This window comes from Podarcis cretensis, assembly GCF_951804945.1.
Source record: "Podarcis cretensis genome assembly, chromosome: 5".
In the NCBI taxonomy this organism is placed as follows: Eukaryota; Metazoa; Chordata; class Lepidosauria; order Squamata; family Lacertidae; genus Podarcis; species Podarcis cretensis.
Window position 1 is genome coordinate 102,699,943 of NC_137174.1, and position 17,570 is coordinate 102,717,512.

At 48.3% G+C, this 17,570-nt stretch overlaps 1 protein-coding gene across 5 annotated transcripts in view; it reads left to right on the forward strand.

Annotated features, from left to right (window-relative positions):
• Positions 1-7,870: 7,870 nt before the first annotated feature.
• Positions 7,871-17,570, forward strand: part of DLG1 (discs large MAGUK scaffold protein 1) — an 89,567-nt gene continuing 79,867 nt past the window's right edge. For 3 of the 5 annotated variants that reach the window (XM_079977774.1, XM_079977775.1, XM_079977776.1), the window contains exons 1-3: positions 7,873-8,017; positions 8,238-8,369; positions 10,134-10,300. In XM_079977774.1, coding sequence (XP_079833900.1) covers positions 7,999-8,017; positions 8,238-8,369; positions 10,134-10,300 — 318 coding nt within the window. In that variant the 5' untranslated portion in view covers positions 7,873-7,998. Of the gene's footprint in view, positions 8,018-8,237; positions 8,370-10,133; positions 10,301-17,570 lie in introns of all 5 variants that reach the window. The other 2 variants (XM_079977772.1, XM_079977773.1) reach the window with 2 other exon arrangements.

Sequence of the window (17,570 nt, forward strand, 5' to 3'; positions counted from 1 at the left end):
ATGCTCAATTAGTCCCTGTTTAAACAAGCAGGGGAAGAACCATGTATGCCACTTTAAGCTCCCTGGGAAAAAAGGGGATACAAATGAAATCAATCAATCTACTAGGACAGGGCTTTCCGTCACAGAAACCATGTTGCCTCTGCTTCAGTAAGGCTTGTTCTTCTATACGCTTCTATATGTTGGGTTATTTTATTGTTAACAGTACTTTCCACCAGTTTTCCAGGGACAGACTTAAGCTAAGCAGCCTGTAATTTCCAGGATTTTCCCTGGATCCATTTTTAAAAATTGGTGTAACATTGGCTATTTTCCAATCCTCACATTTGAGTTCTTTGAGGACTCTTGGATAGATACAATCTGTCCCAGGTCCAGGGCCCCCAGGTCCAGGGTCACCTCCCCTCTGGTCAATTCCAACATCAACTGCTCTGAGCTACAGAGTATTTAGGCTATCTAGAAATCCTATCTCTGTCATGATGGGAGCACATATGTGGCCATTCTATGTGAGTTGAAGTTGCCCATTACTACACGGTCTCTCCTGTTAGATGCTTCCTTGATTTTCTTCTTCATCTCAAGATCTCCTTGAGCATTTTGATCAGGCAGATAAAAGCGCATCCCAGTACCAAACTACTATTGGGGGCCAGTATTTACACCCACAATGACCCTGCCCTTTTGGGGATTTCTTGTTTGTTCGACTTGATGCCTTCTATGACATACAGAGTGACACCATCTCTGGTATGTCCTTTTCTGTCCTTCCTATAGAGCTTATAACCAGATAAAGGTACATTTGCAGAGAAACCAAAATGCTTGTTTACAAAGCTATTGTTCTTCCAACCTTACTGTATGCTTGTGAAACATGGACCACTTATAAACACCATCTCCAACTCCTAGAAATATTCCATCAACGGTGTCTCTGAAAATTTTTACACATCATTTGGGAAGACAGGTGAACTAATGCCAGTGTACTGGAAGAAGCAAAGATCACCAGTGTCAAAGCAATGATTCTTCAACATCAACTTCGTTGGACTGATCATGTTGTTCAGATGCCTGATTATCGTCTTCTAAAGCAACTGCTCTATTCCCAACTCAAGAATGGAAAGTGTAATACCGGTGGACAACAAAAGAGGTTTAAAGATGCTCTCAAGGCAAATCTTTAAAAATGTAGTATAAGCACTGATACTAATAACTGGGAAACACTGGCCTGTGAGTGCTCCAATTGGAGAACAGCCTTTAACAAAAGTGTTGTGGACTTTGAAGAAGCACGAACTTCAGACGAAAGGGAGAAATGAGCTAAGAGGAAGGCACGCTTGGCAAACCCTCACCATGAACAACTCCCACATGAAAACCTATGTCCCCACTGTGGAAGGACGTGTGGATCCAGAATTGGCTTCCAAGTCACTTACGGACTCACTGTTAAGACTCTGTTCATGGAAGACAAACTTAGTCGGCTAGGAGTGATCGCCAAAGAGAAGACGAAGAATATCCAGATAAGCATGTCCCACTGGTTCTCTCCATCCCACCAGGTTTCCATTATGCTCTCTATATCAGTGCTGTCTGTCCTGTAAGACCAAACACTGGTTTGCCCATCTTGGCTTGGAAGCTTCTAGCACTGATGCATAACACTTGCACACTATGTGTGGTGCTTTGGCCTCTCTGAATTGCTTTCTTGTGCCCTTGCACTCATAATGTCTAGTCCCTCTCAGCCTCCATGTCATCCATGTTCTCATCTTCACCCCTGGGAGGAGATTCATTTGAACCTCCTCAGCTCTTTTCAGCTTTCCCCCCTAATCAGTTTAAAAGCTGCTCTACCACCTGTTTTATTGTAAATACTAACAATCTGGTTCCATCCTTCTTCAAGCAGAGCCCAACCCTTTTGTTCAAACCAGGCTTGTCCCAGCGTGTTCCCTAGTGCCTAACACATCCAAGTCTTCCTCCTGAGACCATTGTCTCTCCCATTCACTGAGACCACAAAGGGGAGCCTGGCTGGCCGGCCGGCCCTGTGTGTGGAACCAGCAGCACTTCACCAGAAAGCTGCCATAGAGATTCTGACTTTCAGAATCCTACCCGGCAATCTACATCCGGCTTCCAGTTTCTCATTTCTGGCCATCATCTTGTGCCTAGTGTGATCATAAAATCATAGAATTGTAGAGGTGGAAGGGACCCCGAGAACCATCTAGTTTAACCCCCTGCAAGGCAGGAATCTGCAGCTGTCCCATTCGGGGACTGAACCTGCAAACTTGGCATGATCAGCACCGTGCTCTAACCAGCTGACAACTATTAAGCTATCTAGGCAACATTTGCAGCCTTCACCCCAGGCGGACAATTCACCCTGAGATTTGCATGCCCTCCATGTACCCAAGTATTTATGTTCCTTATGACTGAGGGTCCTTCTCTGTACTGGATGAATCTCCTCAGCACATGAGGGCATTTGTTGCTCCTGCAAGGCAGGTGCCCCTTTCTAAATGACCACTTCTGCTTCCTCTGAGTGACAGCCCTTCTTGAGAGCTCCAAGGCCAGCCAGCCGCCTCCTCCTGCCTTGTGGTGGCAGAGACCTCTGCAGATGCTGCCCTTCCCCAGCCCAGCTCCTTAAGGCCAAGGGAGGCCAAGGGAGGGAGGGGTGCCATGCCAGCCTCCAGCCTCCGTGCCCTTTCCCCCCTCCACTCCTCTCCCGTGAAGGGGAAGAGAACACAACAGCTTTGCATCCCGTGTCCCCTGATTTCAAGAAGGCAGGTCTTCAGGCGCAGCAGAGACTGTTGATAGGGTGGGGTGTGAAGGAGCTTCTGCCCTGCTGGCTCTGCTGGAAGCACAACTCAAAGGGCACCAAAGAGGTTGTTTGAATCCGCGGCAGCCAAGTCCTGCCATTAATCCTCTGGCCAAGTCCACATTAATTTGCTCTCTACTTAGATCGACGTGAAGCTGCCCATTGGGCTCTGGTTGGCCTTTTCAGGGTTTGCTGCTCTTGAGGCACCGGGAAGTGGAGATTTGGGGTTTCTTTCAAATACTTTGAGTGCTGCCGGGTGATCCTGGCTGGCATCGTCACAGCAAGAAAGATCCTGAACATTGCCTGAGTGGCAGAATGAGGCTGAAGATACCGACTAGCCTTTATTTAGTTATTATTCGTTTAAAGCATTTGCACCCCATCCTGCTGTGTGCCCCTTCCCTATCATGTAAAAAACATGTGGGGGTGAACCTGAAAAATGGAGTTTGGGGCCCCTTCAAAACCTTGTGCCTTGAGTGACATGTGGCTGCTCTCCTGGCAAAGTGGGAGCATGAACTGGAAGGCTCAAGGCTTGTTGTTGGAGTACAGGACCAGTTCCTCCCTTATTTCCACTTGCATTGGCTGCTGTTGGCACACAGACCCACTTGGTGGTGTTTTGGAACCAACCTTTCAGCTTTGGCAGACGGGGCTGTGAACACCTGGCTCTAGAAGCCCCTTTCCCTTTGCTCCACGCAGACGGTGCCATTGTTCACCATGACATACCAGAACGGGCTGCGTCTCTATAAATGGCAACATTTCACCAATGAAAATAGGGGCAGCCTAAGGAAAAGCAGGACATTCTGGGATCAAATCAGAAGCCAGGATGGCTTCTGTAAATGTGGGACTGTCCTTGGAGGGTCTGTGTCTCTGCCCTGTGCAGGCTTCTTGGAGGAGCCGGTCTGCGCTGAGGGTGCAGAAGCCAGAAAGGAGGCCTGTCGATGTGGCGCTAGGAGCTAGGACAAGAACAGGAGGGATCCTTTACCCAGGGAGACCTGTAGCTGAGAGGGGTGCAGAGCAGCTTCTGAATCTTCAAAGATGCGCCATAAATCTTTGAACAGCAGCAAACTTGCTTCATGCAAAAGAGTGAGTTGCAGGATGGCAGGAAGCAGTTGTGATGGCGGGGGGGGGGGGGGGCAGGAAGGAGTGCACCTTCAGCAAATTTGGGAAGAAAATACATGCTGAAGTGGCCCAAAAGGGGGCCTTGGGCACTTCAAAGTCTACCTGGATGCAATTAGATGAAGATCAGCAACAAACCACAATGCACAGCTTTGATAAAAGGTAAAGGTAAAGGTACCCCTGCCCGTACGGGCCAGTCTTGACAGACTCTGGGGTTGTGTGCCCATCTCACTTAAGAGGCCAGGGGCCAGCGCTGTCCGGAGACACTTCCGGGTCACGTGGCCAGCGTGACATCGCTGCTCTGGCGAGCCAGAGCCGCACACGGAAACGCCGTTTACCTTCCCGCTGGTAAGCGGTCCCTATTTATCTACTTGCACCCGGAGGTGCTTTCGAACTGCTAGGTTGGCAGGCGCTGGGACCGAGCAGCGGGAGCGCACCCCGCCGCAGGGATTCGAACCGCCGACCTTTCGATCGGCAAGCCCTAGGCACTGAGGCTTTAACCCACAGCGCCACCCAGGACCAATTTCTGGTCACTGTGCAGCATGGCCTCTGAGCAACCACCATTCCCTCACCCAGCACAAATAGAAGGGGCCAGAAATCTTGGTATTATGGGATGGCAGCTCCCATCATCAGCCCAGGCAGCCAGCATGAGTAGTGGTTAGGGAGGAGGGTGAGGGCTTCAGGCTCTCTCAACTCCTCTGGCCGGCCACAAAGGGTGCCTTCTGCCCAGCCCAAAACTGAGGTGCAGCTGGCAGGGCTGAAGGGACAGAGTCCAACAGCCACACCGGAAGGGAATGAGCTGCTGTTGAGAAAGAATTCTGCAGGAAACTACACATCAGGTTATGTGTGCTTCCATAATGCTCTTCTATTCTGAAGAAAAAGCAGGTGTAACATCTCTGTTGGAAAGTGAAGAGTGTTTGTTATTCCCACTGAAAATCAAATATTGGGTGCTTTTACTTGACTTGACCTTGAACAGATGGAGACAGCTCTATGAGCTGCAGAGAATATGGGTGACCTGGGTGACTGGACAAGGCCCTTCCGGTGATGGCTCCCTCCTTGCTTTGGGATGGATGCCAACAAGTCACAGCCTACCTTGCCTTACTTTGCCCAACCTGCTCATTGGCTGGAATTCCAGTGGCTGGAAGGCAAATACCTTTCGAGGTTTGCTGAAACTTTTTCAGCCCATGGTCACAGAATCATGGCCACCTCCAGCATTTTGCAGGAAGGATTCTGTCTCATGCTGGAAATTTAGGTTTGTGCAATGGGAGTGGGTGAAAGTACTCAGTCAGAACAAATCCCCTTAAAAAACAACAACAAAGACTTTTTGAAGTTCAGAAAGTGATAATAAAGTGTGCTAGAAAGTGTGGAAAAACAATCTGTTGGGGAGAAGATGTCTAACCTCCATGCAAACAAGTCAGCGTAAATGCCCAAAGGGGAGGGACCTTGCTCAATTTCTGAGGGAGAAGCTTTGTGCAAGCAGAGAAGGAAGGGGGCTCAACAGACAGGGGGCCAGGAGGACCCCAGAAGGGGATACAGAATCACAGAACTGGAAGGGACCCCATGGGTCATCTAGTCCACCCCGCTGCAGTGCAGGAATTCAAGCAGGCATCCTTGTCCTGGCATTGGAGGAGCATCTCACTGATTTCAGTGCTTCCTGGTGCGTGCTGCTTTTCCATGTCTATTTTTTCCTTAATAACGGCCCTGAACATTTTCCTGGAAAGTCTCCTGCTAAGTGCAAGGATAGCCAATCTCTGGTTTTTGCTCCCTCTTTCCCTCCCTTCAGCCAGGCTGCCCCTGTGGCTCAGACGTTTTGCACCCTTCCAGGGGGCCTGATTCTGGAGGAGCAGGCTCCTCTGTGTGGCCCTCCCTCCCCATCAGTAAAAAGGGACAGAGAGTGGCTGGTCCATCCCACAGAACTGCTTTGCGGACAAACACTGAGAGATATCCCTTTGCACATTTTTACTGGGTCCATTTTGCTGGCAAAACTCCACCTGTAAAGGGCCAATGCCAGGCTTAGCCAGTCTGAGCCCAAGTCCTCCGGCCTGGAGCCTGGGAACTTGGCTATGTGATCTCTCTGCCCCACGACACTTTCCAGTGGGGCTGGCTCCACAAACGCCAAAGCTTCTTAGCCACAGAATAAGCTTGGCTGTTCAGAAGAATTTTCCTTTGCAATCATGAGAAATAAACATCTCAAACGTCATTGCCCAAATGTGGCTGTGGAAAGGTTTGCTCATGATCAGCTCAGCCACCTCCCTGGCCAGACCCAACTTCAGCCTCATTCCAGAGGCAGCTCAGCGTTGGCCTCCAAGCAGAAGAACGAGAGCAGTGCACTGTGCTTCTATTAAAGTATTATATTTTTTATTTTGTATTATATTATTTATTTCGTGAAGCTGAGGCTCCAGTACCTTGGCCACCTCATGAGAAGAGAAGACTCCCTGGAAAAGACCCTGATGCTGGGAAAGATTGAGGGCACAAGGAGAAGGGGATGACAGAGGACGAGATGGTGGGACAGTGTTCTTGAAGCCACAAACATGACTCTGACCAAACTGCAGGAGGTAGTGGACAACAGGAGGGCCTGGCGTGCTCTGGTCCAGGGGGTCACGAAGAGGCGGACACGACTAAATGACTAAACAACAACAACATTTTTTATTTTTGTCAACTAACCCCAGTATCCCCTTGACACTGTTGTGGACTGGCTCCCTGCCCAGCAGCCCAAGCCTTGTGGGTGCCTTCATGGCAGCCCATCCAACGGTCTGGCCAGCCTCCAGATGCACCAGCCACCAAGGGCATCTCTCCCAAGGCACAACATTAAGCCATCTGTGGAGAGAGCAAACAATGGCCCTTGCCCTGAAGTGAGGCAGAAGGCTGTGCCAAGAGATGGATGGTATCTCCCCTGAAGGAGAGGCGCTCTCTCTCTCTCTCTTTCCTGAAATGCAGCCGCAGGATCCAGATTCTGGAACTCAGAGTATGCATTTTGCAGGCTGCAAGATGTTCATGCTTTTGGGTCCAAATGCCCCTCCCCACCCCCGGACAGTGGGAAGCAGCTGCACCAGTGCTTCTGGCCGCTTTCTGGCCATCTGAAGACCCACCACCACCGTGACCAGGACTGCTGGCCGCCTCTCCCTTTGGGCAGAGATGACCCAGCCTGACAGCAACCCACTCCGTCCCATCTCATGGCCGTTCCCACCCCATGAGCAAAGTGTTGGTCCAAGGGGGGTGGGGGCGTGATCCTAGTGCCCAGCAGGGACCCAGGGCTGCTTGAGAGTGGGAGGTGCAGCAGCAGCAGCAGCAGCAGCAGCAGCAGCAGCAGCATTCTCCGCCCCATCTTGCGGAGCTGGCCCCGGGCGGAGAGACAGCAGGCCTTTCCGAGTCCCCGCTCCAGCTCGGAGCCCCTGGGGCCCGGCCTGCTTGCAAGGCGTCAGGCGGAGAGGACAAGATGGGATTGTGGAAATGCAGGGACTCTTCCCTCTCCGCATCTTGGGCTGCTCCTTGGCGTCCCGAGGCAGGCAGCGTCGAAAGGGGAGGGCGGCGGCGGAGAAGAGGGTTCCCCCCGAAGGGCTGGCTGCCTCGGCCCGGCGGGGGCCCGTCCAGACCCGCGCCCGGCTACGGGATTCCAGCCTCCGTCCGCTGAGGACTAGCGCCTTGGCAAGCCCTCCTCCTCCTCGGGTGGGCGGGGCTCCGTCCGGCGCCTCTCACCTGTCCCGCCCCGCCCCGTAGGTAGCTGGCGGCGGGCGGGCGGCGGCGCGGATTGGCGGGCGGGCGCGGGAGGGGGCGTGTCTGGCCCGCCCTCCGCCTCCGCCGGCCAGGCCCGCGACGCCATCTTGCCTGGAAAGTTTGGAATTTCGGAGCGGCCCCCGCGGAGGGAGGGAGCGCGGAGGCGGCGGCGGCGGCGAAGGCGAAGGCGGGGAAGGCGGCGGCCCAGGAGGCGGCGGCGGCGGAGCGGGCCGAGCGGGAGGAGGAGAGAGGAGGAGGGGCGGCGGGCGGCGGGCGGGCAGAGGAGCCCCCTGAGCGCCCGGCCGGCCGGCCGGCGTGGAGGGCGAGGCGCAGTCCGGCAGTCCGTCCGTCCGTCAGTCCGTGGGGCCCCGCCGCCGCCGCCGCCGCCGCTCTCGCGCGCCCCGCCCGGCCCGGCCATGCCCGTCCGCAAAGAAGGTGAGCGCGGCGCCGGAGGGGAGAAGGGCGAGCGCGCGCCCGGCCGCCTCCTCCGGGAAAGTTTTCCTGGTCGGCGCCTGGTCGGGGCGGGAGGCGGGCGAGGCGGAGAAGGCGCCTCTGAGCGCGTGCAGAGCGCCCCGGGGCGGGCGGGCCGGGGGGGGGGCGCGGAGGAGGCCTGGCCCGCTGAGCCGCGACGGTGCCTGCCTGTCCCCCTCTGCAGACACGCGGCGCGCCCTGCGCCTCCTGGAGGACTACCGCGCCCAGCTGAGCCGGGCGGACGAGCGGCAGCTGCGGAGCTCCGTGGAGAGAGTCATCGGCATCTTCCAGAGCAGCCTCTTCCAGGCCCTGCTAGGCGAGTAGTGAGTGGGGCAGCGGGGCGGGAGGGAGGGAGGGCGGCTCCGGGACTCGGCGCCCATCGAAACGGAACTGCTTCTTTTGCAGCTCAGTCACTCCGTTGGGCAAGGTCCTGCGTCCTAGACCAACTTGGCTCCCTCTCTGCTCGCCCCTAACTCTAGATCATTTAGGAGCAAGTTGAAAAGGCACACTTTCCACTTTCTGTGTCTCCAGTTGGAAAACTTTCACTACCATGTAGCCAACTCCTAATCCACAAAGGGCCTCTCCTCTTAATCCATGATTGCTAAGTTTACTCAAAGGTCTTTGAAGAAGTATCTTGTCAAAAAAAATTAAAAGTCAAAGTACACAATGTCAGTCAGATCACCTCTGTCTGCCTCCCTGTTGATGCTCTTGGAGAGCACAGTTTGTGAGACAGACGTTTTCCTTGCAGAAGCCTGTTGCTTCCGCTTCATAGAATAGAATCATAGAATTGCAGAGTTGGAAGGGACCCCGAGGGTCATCCAGTCCCACCCCTGCAATGCTGGAATCTCCGCTCAAGCACCCCAGACAGGTGGCCACCCAACCTCAGCTTAAACACCTCCAAGGAAGGAGAGGCCACAACCTCTTTCCATTGTCAAAGAGCCCCCGCCCTGTGGAACACCCTCCCACCAGATGTCAAGGAAATAAACAACTATCTGACCCTGTTTAGGGAAGATTTAATCTTTGATGTTTTATCATGTTTTTAATATTCCATTGGGAGCTGCTCAGAGTGGCCGGGGCAACCAAGTCAGATGTGCGGCACACAAATAATAATAAAATAATTATTCATATTAATGTTAACTGTCAGAAAGCTCTTCCTGATGTTTAGTTGGAATCTCCTTTCTTGTAACTCGAAACCATTGGTTTGAGTCCTGCACTCAAGAGCAACAGAAAACCATCTTGTTCCCTCCTCCATATGACAGCCCTTGAAATATTTCCTCTCAGTCTCCTCTTTCCCAGGCTAAACATACCCAGCTCCTTCAACTGCTCCCTATAAAGCTTGGTTTCCAGACCCTTGATCATCTTGGTCGCCCTCCTCTGCACACCTTCCAGCTTGTCAGCATCCTGCTTAAATTGTGGTGCCCAGAATTGGACACTGGACTCCAGGTGGGGTCTGACCCAGGTGGAACAGAGTGGGACTATGACTTCTCTTGATCTGGACACTCAACTTCCGTTGATGCAGCCTAGAATAGTGTTAACATTTTTTGCTGTTGCATCACACTGTTGACTCACGTTACGCTTGTGGTCTACCCCTAGATCCTTTTCACATGCACAACTGATAAGCCAGGTGTCCCCTATCTTATGTTTTCAGTCATCCGTGTTACACTGGCTGCTTTCCAGTCCTCAGGTGTGGAGGCTGATCTCAGTTAATTTTTTCTGTTAGAAGCTTAGCAATTTCACATTTCTTTTCCATGGGAACTCTCAGGTAGATGCTAGAAAGCCTGGAATGGTTTTCTCATTCTAAGAGTTTACTCCCCCCCCCCCCCGCATCTTGTATAATTGGCTGTATATCCTAAAGTTGTGCTTTCTTTACAGGCTTTGTAAGTTCTGCCACTGACAGTTAGCATGTCTCTTTGTGTGCGCGCCATGTGGCGCTGGTGTTTTTGCTCACAAGATGCTCCCTTATTCTGATGGAGATCTGATTATAAATTGAAGGTGGAAGGAAGATCAAGTAGAAAGCAACAACTGCATACAGTATCTCTTCTGAAAATCAAGTGCTGAACCATATTTTCTCACTCTCCAGATATTCAAGAATTTTATGAAGTGACTTTACTTGACAATCCCAAAAGTGTTGATCGCTCAAAGCAGATTGAATTTGTACAGCCTGTGAATACATGGGACTTCTCCAGCCTTCCAAGCACAACAGTGACTTCTGAAACACTGCCAAGCAGCCTTAGCCCAACCACAGAGGTATGACTTTAAAATGTTTGCTCTGGCTCTTGAGCCAATGGGATGGCCATTCTTAGATCTAGATCTCCTGTACAGACATGTGGTCAGTTTGACAGTAAATCAAAGAGTGATGGTTGCCAAGCTTGTATCCTTGTGTGGCAGGGAATCTGCAGTATTTTTCTGTTTGGACAATGAGCTGGAAACACCAGAGTTGGAAATGGGGGTCAGGTAGGGTGTGCCCACCACCCCTCACTTCTTCCAAGTTGTACAGTCTTCCTGTTTCTCCATATAGAAGTCATTGAAGAGTGAAAGTTGTGTCTCAGTGACGAGAAATATGTGGGGAACCCAGGCTTATGAAGCTTGCTAGTTGCTGGAATTTGAGGAATGTTGCTGTCCTTCAGTTTAATCAACCTACAAAACTCTCTGAGTTTTTGTGGCATCAAGAGATAACAGTATGTAATAGTTGTCTGTCCCAGTGGAAATGTCCACAAGAGTACCTTGTCATCTGTTGCCCCACTGAGGTTATGGAGGGATGTGGAATGCTCTGTGTGTTGCCAAAGGTGGAAGTGAGCAATCTGGAAAGAAGTTGTAAAACAAAGGCACATACATTTTTGGATTTTATTGTTTGCAGTGAAGGCTTACAGTGCCATCCGGTCTCTCTCAGTTTTGTTCTTGGGCAACAGCATGTCTTCATTATTCAGCCTGCATCTTTTTCACATTGGAGTAGGATTGACTCTCAGATGATGCTTAAGAATGTTTAACACCTTCAAGTTGAGATATTCACCTGACGTTATATGTGATAAAATGGATCAAACTGAGGGTCTCTCCAGCTTAGCATTCTGTTTTGCCCCTCAGAATGATCCAAGGGGGAGTCTACCCCTTCTGAGATGTCTAGTTTGTTTGATTCTGTGTCCTCTGATGTAGGAAGTGACAGCCCCCGTGATCTTCCAAGACCTTCTTAGAGAGGCAGCTGGTTCATTGCGCCTGGTCCTACCCTCTCCCTGCTTGGATGGTCAAGTGTGCTTTGCCTTTAGGATGTAGGATTCCTCCTCCACCACTTCCTCCCTGGGGGCTTTCTTCTAGGGGTCAGCTTAAAAGCTGCTCTTCCACGTTTTTGATACTAACTTCCAGTTTGATTTTAACTTCAATTTCAAGTAAAATCATCCCCTTTTGTACATCCTGGTTTGCCCCCAAATGTTTCTCAGCACAGAGGAACCCAGGATACCTCCTCCCTCCTCCACTGCATTATCCATACAGTGGTACCTTGGTTCTCAAACTTAATCCGTTCCGGAAGTCCGTTCCAAAACCAAGGCGCGTTTTCCCATAGAAAGTAATGCAAAATGGATTAATCCATTCCAGACTTTTAAAAACAACCCCTAAAACTGCAATTTAACATGAATTTTGCTATCTAACAAGACCACTGATCCATAAAATGAAAGCAATAAACAATGTACTTCAGTCAATCAATCAATCAATCAATCAATCAATCAGCTGAACTAGGTTCCACACAGTCACAAAAACAAAACAAAAAGAGCTGCAAAAACAGACAGACCTCAGTGTAACACTCAAAACTGAGCATGTTTGGCTTCCGATAAAAGTTTGCACCCTGGAACACTTACTTTCGGGTTTGCAGTGTTTGGGTTCCAAGTTGTTTGGGTACCAAGGCGTTTGACAACCAAGGTACATGGATATCCCTTAACTCTGCTTGTCCTTCTGGCTGTACATGCAAAATACCTTGGAGGTACCATATTCCAACGTTCTACCTAGCAACCTAAATTTTGCTTCCAGGACCACACCGTGACTTATCTATCCCTAATGTACGGTGGCTGCAGGCCTGGGTGCTGGCCTGTCACAAATCCAGAGGCATATTCTCAGCATGTGAGCATGCTGTGCTTCATCCTCCAAGAGTTCCTTCTGAGGAATCATTCCCTTCCTTTCCTGAGAACCTCCATCTTTGTGACGGCAGAGGAGCTGTCATTCTGGGAGTGGCATGTTGCTACCACGTCCTTGGGGGCCTCATCCTCAAATCTGTCCAGCCCTTCTCAATTTCTCCAGCTGAAGAAACTGGTACCTGGAGGACCTAGAGCTCATTGCACTTGGCACACGCCCATGACTTCTGTTCAGCTGGCATGCATGCCACGCTCTGTCATGCAAGACGCATAATGTGTTTTTGTGTGTCATTTTCACTAATCTCAGCATTTGTCTTACACTCCCTTAATAGTCGCTTGGGGAAACGCACCACAAAATTTGGGGAAGTGTGGATTCTGAAAGAAGGATGCATTTCAGTTCACATATTGTTTCAGGAAGTTCAAATTAGAAATCCAAGGCGAATTTCTCACCCACCCCACATATGGTCCTCTCCTTAGACAGACGTGGCAGGATTTTGGAACACAAAAGCCTGAAGGACTGTTTCCAAAAAAGTGCGAGGAGCAGCAGGGCCTTCTTTCAAATCCAGCCTTAGGCTACACGTTATTAAAACAAGCCACATCCTAGACGCTGCTGCCTGCAAGACATTTCCCCGTGCCCCACCCACCCGGGGATAAACCGCTGGCCAGTTAGGCCAGTCCCAAAATTCCTTGTGTACTCTTTCTAATACAGTGGTACCTTGGTTCCCAAACTTAATCTGTTCCAGAAGTCCGTTCTAAAACCAAAGCGTTCCAAAACCAAGGCATGTTTTCCCATAGAAAGTAATGCAAAATGGATTAATCCATTCCAGACTTTTAAAAACAGCCCCTAAAACAGCAATTTAACATTAATTTTGCTATGAAACAAGACCATTGATCCATAAAATGAAAACAATAATCAATGTACTGTACTATAAAATAGTATTGTAGATGATAAAAATTAAAATTAATTTTTTTTCTTACCTGCACTGATGATAGTCATTGTTGTTGTTTTTTAAATATTTATTAAAGTTTTCAATGAATTATCTAAAATAGAAAGAACAAAAGAGAAATAAAAAAGAAAATACATACAAAACGTATAAACCACATACAATAACAAGTATAATTTTAGTCCCTTATGTTCATAAACCATACTTTCCCGACCTCCTCATACCTCCCTTTCCTGTATTCCACTCTCTAATTATTTCAATTCAGCAAATCCTTCCCCTTATCTCTATTAACTTTTTTAGTCTTCCTTTTCTTAATACCTAATCAATACATCTGAAACCCCCTTAATTTCTAAGTCCACATCATTCTATCATTCCATGATTTTACAATTTTTCTTAATATAGTCCTTAAATTTCTTCCATTCTTCTTCCGCCGTCTCTTTTCCCTGGTCTCGGATTCTGCCAGTCATTTCTGCCAGTCCCATATAATCTATTACTTTCATCTGCCATTCTTCAACGGTGGGTAGATCTTCTGTCTTCCAGTACTTTGCGATGAGTATTCTTGCTGCTGTTGTGGCGTACATAAAGAATGTTCTGTCCTTCTTTGGCACCAATTGGCCGACCATGCCCAGGAGAAAGGCCTCTGGTTTCTTCAAAAAGGTATACTTAAATACCTTTTTCATTTCATTATAGATCATCTCCCAGAAAGCCTTAATCCTTGGGCACGTCCACCAAAGGTGAAAGAATGTGCCCTCAGTTTCTTTACATTTCCAACATTCATTATCAGACAAGTGGTAAATTTTTGCAAGCTTGACTGGGGTCATGTACCACCTATAAATCATTTTCATAATATTCTCTCTTAAGGCGTTACATGCCGTAAATTTCATGCCGGTGGTCCACAACTGTTCCCAGTCAGCAAACATAATGTTATGACCAATATCTTGAGCCCACTTGACCATAGCTGATTTAACCATTTCACCCTGAGTATTCCATTTCAACAGCAAGTTATACATTCTTGATAATATTTTAGCATTGGGTTCTAACAGTTCTGTCTCCAGTTTTGATTTTTCCACCTGAAAACCGATTTTCCTATCTAACTTATAAACCTCCATTATCTGATAGTAATGAAGCCAATCTCGCACTTTATCTTTCAGTTTCTCATAACTCTGCCATTTCCATTTATCCCCTTCTTGGTCCAGAATCTCCCCATATTTCGGCCATTTGGATTCCATATTGAGTTTTTTTACTGCCTTTGCCTCCAATGGAGACAGCCACCTTGGAGTTTTGTTTTCCAGCAAATCTTTGTACTTGACCCAAACATTATATAATGCTTTCCTAACAACATGGTTTTTAAAAACTTTATGGACTTCTCACCTTGTCATACCACAAATATGCATGCCACCCAAAAGCATTATTAAAACCTTCTAAATCCAAGATATCTGTATTCTCCAGAAGTAGCCATTCTTTCAACCAGCAGAAAGCTGCTGCTTCATAATATAATTTGAAGTCTGGCAGGGCAAATCCCCCCCTTTCCTTTGCGTCTGTTAGAATCTTAAATTTTATTCTGGGCTTTTTGCCCTGCCAAACAAATTTAGAAATATCTTTCTGCCACTTCTTGAAACATTCCATCTTATCAATTATTTGCAATGTTTGGAATAGAAATAACATTCTAGGCAATACATTCATCTTTATAGCTGCAATTCGCCCCAACAAGGAAAGCCTCAAATTTGACCAAATTTCCAAATCTTTTTTCACTTCTATCCAACATTTCTCATAGTTGTCCTTAAACAAATTTACATTTTTAGCTGTCATATTAATCCCCAAATATTTAACTTTCTTAACCACAGTTAAACCTGTCTCATTCTGAAACCTCTCCCTTTCAATAGGTGTTAAATTTTTCTCCAATACCTTAGTTTTAAACTTATTCAATTTAAATCCTGCTACTTGACCAAATTCTTGAATTAATTCTAAAACCCATTTTGTACTGGACTCTGGCTCTTGTAATGTAAGAAAGAGGTCATCTGCAAATGCTCTCAGTTTGTACTGTTTGGCTCCGACCTGAATACCTTTAACCAACTGGTCTCTTCTAATCATATTCAGCAAAACCTCCAGGACTGATATAAAAAGCAGTGGGGAGATTGGGCACCCCTGATGTGTCCCTTTTTCTATCTTAAATTCTTCCGTAACCACATTATTTACAATTAACTTTGCTTTTTGTTCAGAGTATATTGCACTTATACCATTTTCAAACCCTTGGCCTACCCCCATCCCCGGGAGATTTTTCCTCATAAAAGTCCAAGAGATATTGTCAAAGGCTTTCTCCGCGTCCACAAATATCAACACTGCTTTGGTATTTATATTCACTTCTAACATTTCCAAAATGTCAATTATATTCCTTACATTATCTGACAAGTGTCTTCTTGGGAGAAAGACGATAGTCATTGTTTGGATGGGGGGCTTTTATCCATTTCCACAGTCACACCATCAGAGAATCATAGAGGAATCATAGAAGAGTTGGAAGAGACCACAAGGGCCATCGAGTCCAACCCCCTGCCAAGCAGGAAACACCATCAGAGCACTCCTGACATATGGTTGTCAAGCCTCTGCTTAAAGACCTCCAAAGAAGGAGACTCCACCACACACCTTGGCAGCAAATTCCACTGTCGAACAGCTCTTACTGTCAGGAAGTTCTTCCTAATGTTTAGGTGGAATCTTCTTTCTTGTAGTTTGGAGCCATTGCTCCGTGTCCGCTTCTCTGGAGCAGCAGAAAACAACCTTTCTCCCTCCTCTATGTGACATCCTTTTATATATTTGAACATGGCTATCATATCACCCCTTAACCTCCTCTTCTCCAGGCTAAACATGCCCAGCTCCCTTAGCCCTTCCTCATAAGGCATCGTTTCCAGGCCTTTGACCATTTTGGTTGCCCTCCTCTGGACACGTTCCAGTTTGTCAGCGTCCTTCTTGAACTGTGGTGCCCAGAACTGGACACAGTACTCCAGGTGAGGTCTGACCAGAGCAGAATACAGTGGCACTATTACTTCCCTTGATCTAGATGCTATACTCCTATTGATGCAGCCCAGAATTGCATTGGCTTTTTTAGCTGCCGCGTCACACTGTTGGCTCATGTCAAGTTTGTGGTCAACCAAGACTCCTAGATCCTTTTCACATGTACTGCTCTCAAGCCAGTTGTTACCCATCTTGTATTTGTGCCTCTCATTTTTTTTTGCCCAAGTGCAATACTTTACATTTCTCCCTGTTAAAATTCATCTTGTTTGTTTTGGCCCAGTTCTCTAATCTGTCAAGGTCGTTTTGAAGTGTGATCCTGTCCTCTGGGGTGTTAGCTACCCCTCCCAATTTGGTGTTGTCAGAGCTGTATCTGGTGTCATCTGCAAATTTGATCAGGATGCCCTTGAGTCCATCATCCAAGTCGTTGATAAAGATGTTGAATAAGACCGGGCCCAAGACAGAACCCTGTGGCACCCCACTAGTCACTCTGAACTAGTATCAGTAGCTGAACTGGGTTCTAGTCACAAAAACAAGTCACAAGTCAGAGTCCCATAAAACGAAGAGCAAGCCACAGTCACAAAAACAAAAAATGAAAAAATAGCAAAAACGAAAGCACCAAATATCACCTCAGAACGGAAACAGAAGGCTTCAATTACAATGCGGGTGGGGGGGGCGCAAATTAGCAGTGCATCAGTACAAACGGAAGCTCAGGAGCACCTTTGGCTTCCGAAGCAAAGTTTGCAAACCGGACCACTGACTTCCGAGTTTGCGGTGTTGAATTTCCAAGTTGTTTGGAAACCAAGCTGTTTCAAAACTGAGGTACCACTGTATACTCTTAATAAAGTTTCATAATTGGACCAGTGAGGTTTGTGTGTGTTTGCCAGTCTCAGGTCTGAGGAATTCCTGTGCATCTAGATGCCTTTGGGTTCCACCTTGTTGGATGACCAGTTAGTAAAGCCAGGAACTTGCCTTGTTCTCAGGGAGAAGCAGAGGTCTGGAGAGCTGGCTTGATGTTCTGTAAATTGCAAGGGGTTTGCTGGAGGTGCAAGGTGCGCTGGTCCAAGATTCCGGGATTTAACTATTGATCATATATTCCGTGTCCCCCTTGTTTCTTGGACTGGTTGGTGACCTCGAAAGGGTAAGATTCAACAGGCAGCAGTTAGACAGAGGAGGGGGGAGGCTCTCCTGAGTATCTCTCCTCCTTCAAGGCTGTGTCCTGTTCCTTTTAAGTTTGGTAACTTAACACTTTGTCAGTGGTGCTAAGAGGGGCTCCCACTCACACCTGTGGAGCAACTTTGTCGTCTTAGCGCAGACACCCACATGGTCTCGGTTCCTGCACAGTGAACTCCGGATCTCTCCATCGTCCAGGGTCACGTGGGTCTGGTCTATGCAAGGTGAGGGGGGAGGAGGAGAGCTCAGCCTCGGTAGCCCAGAGGGTCAGAGTCACTGGGT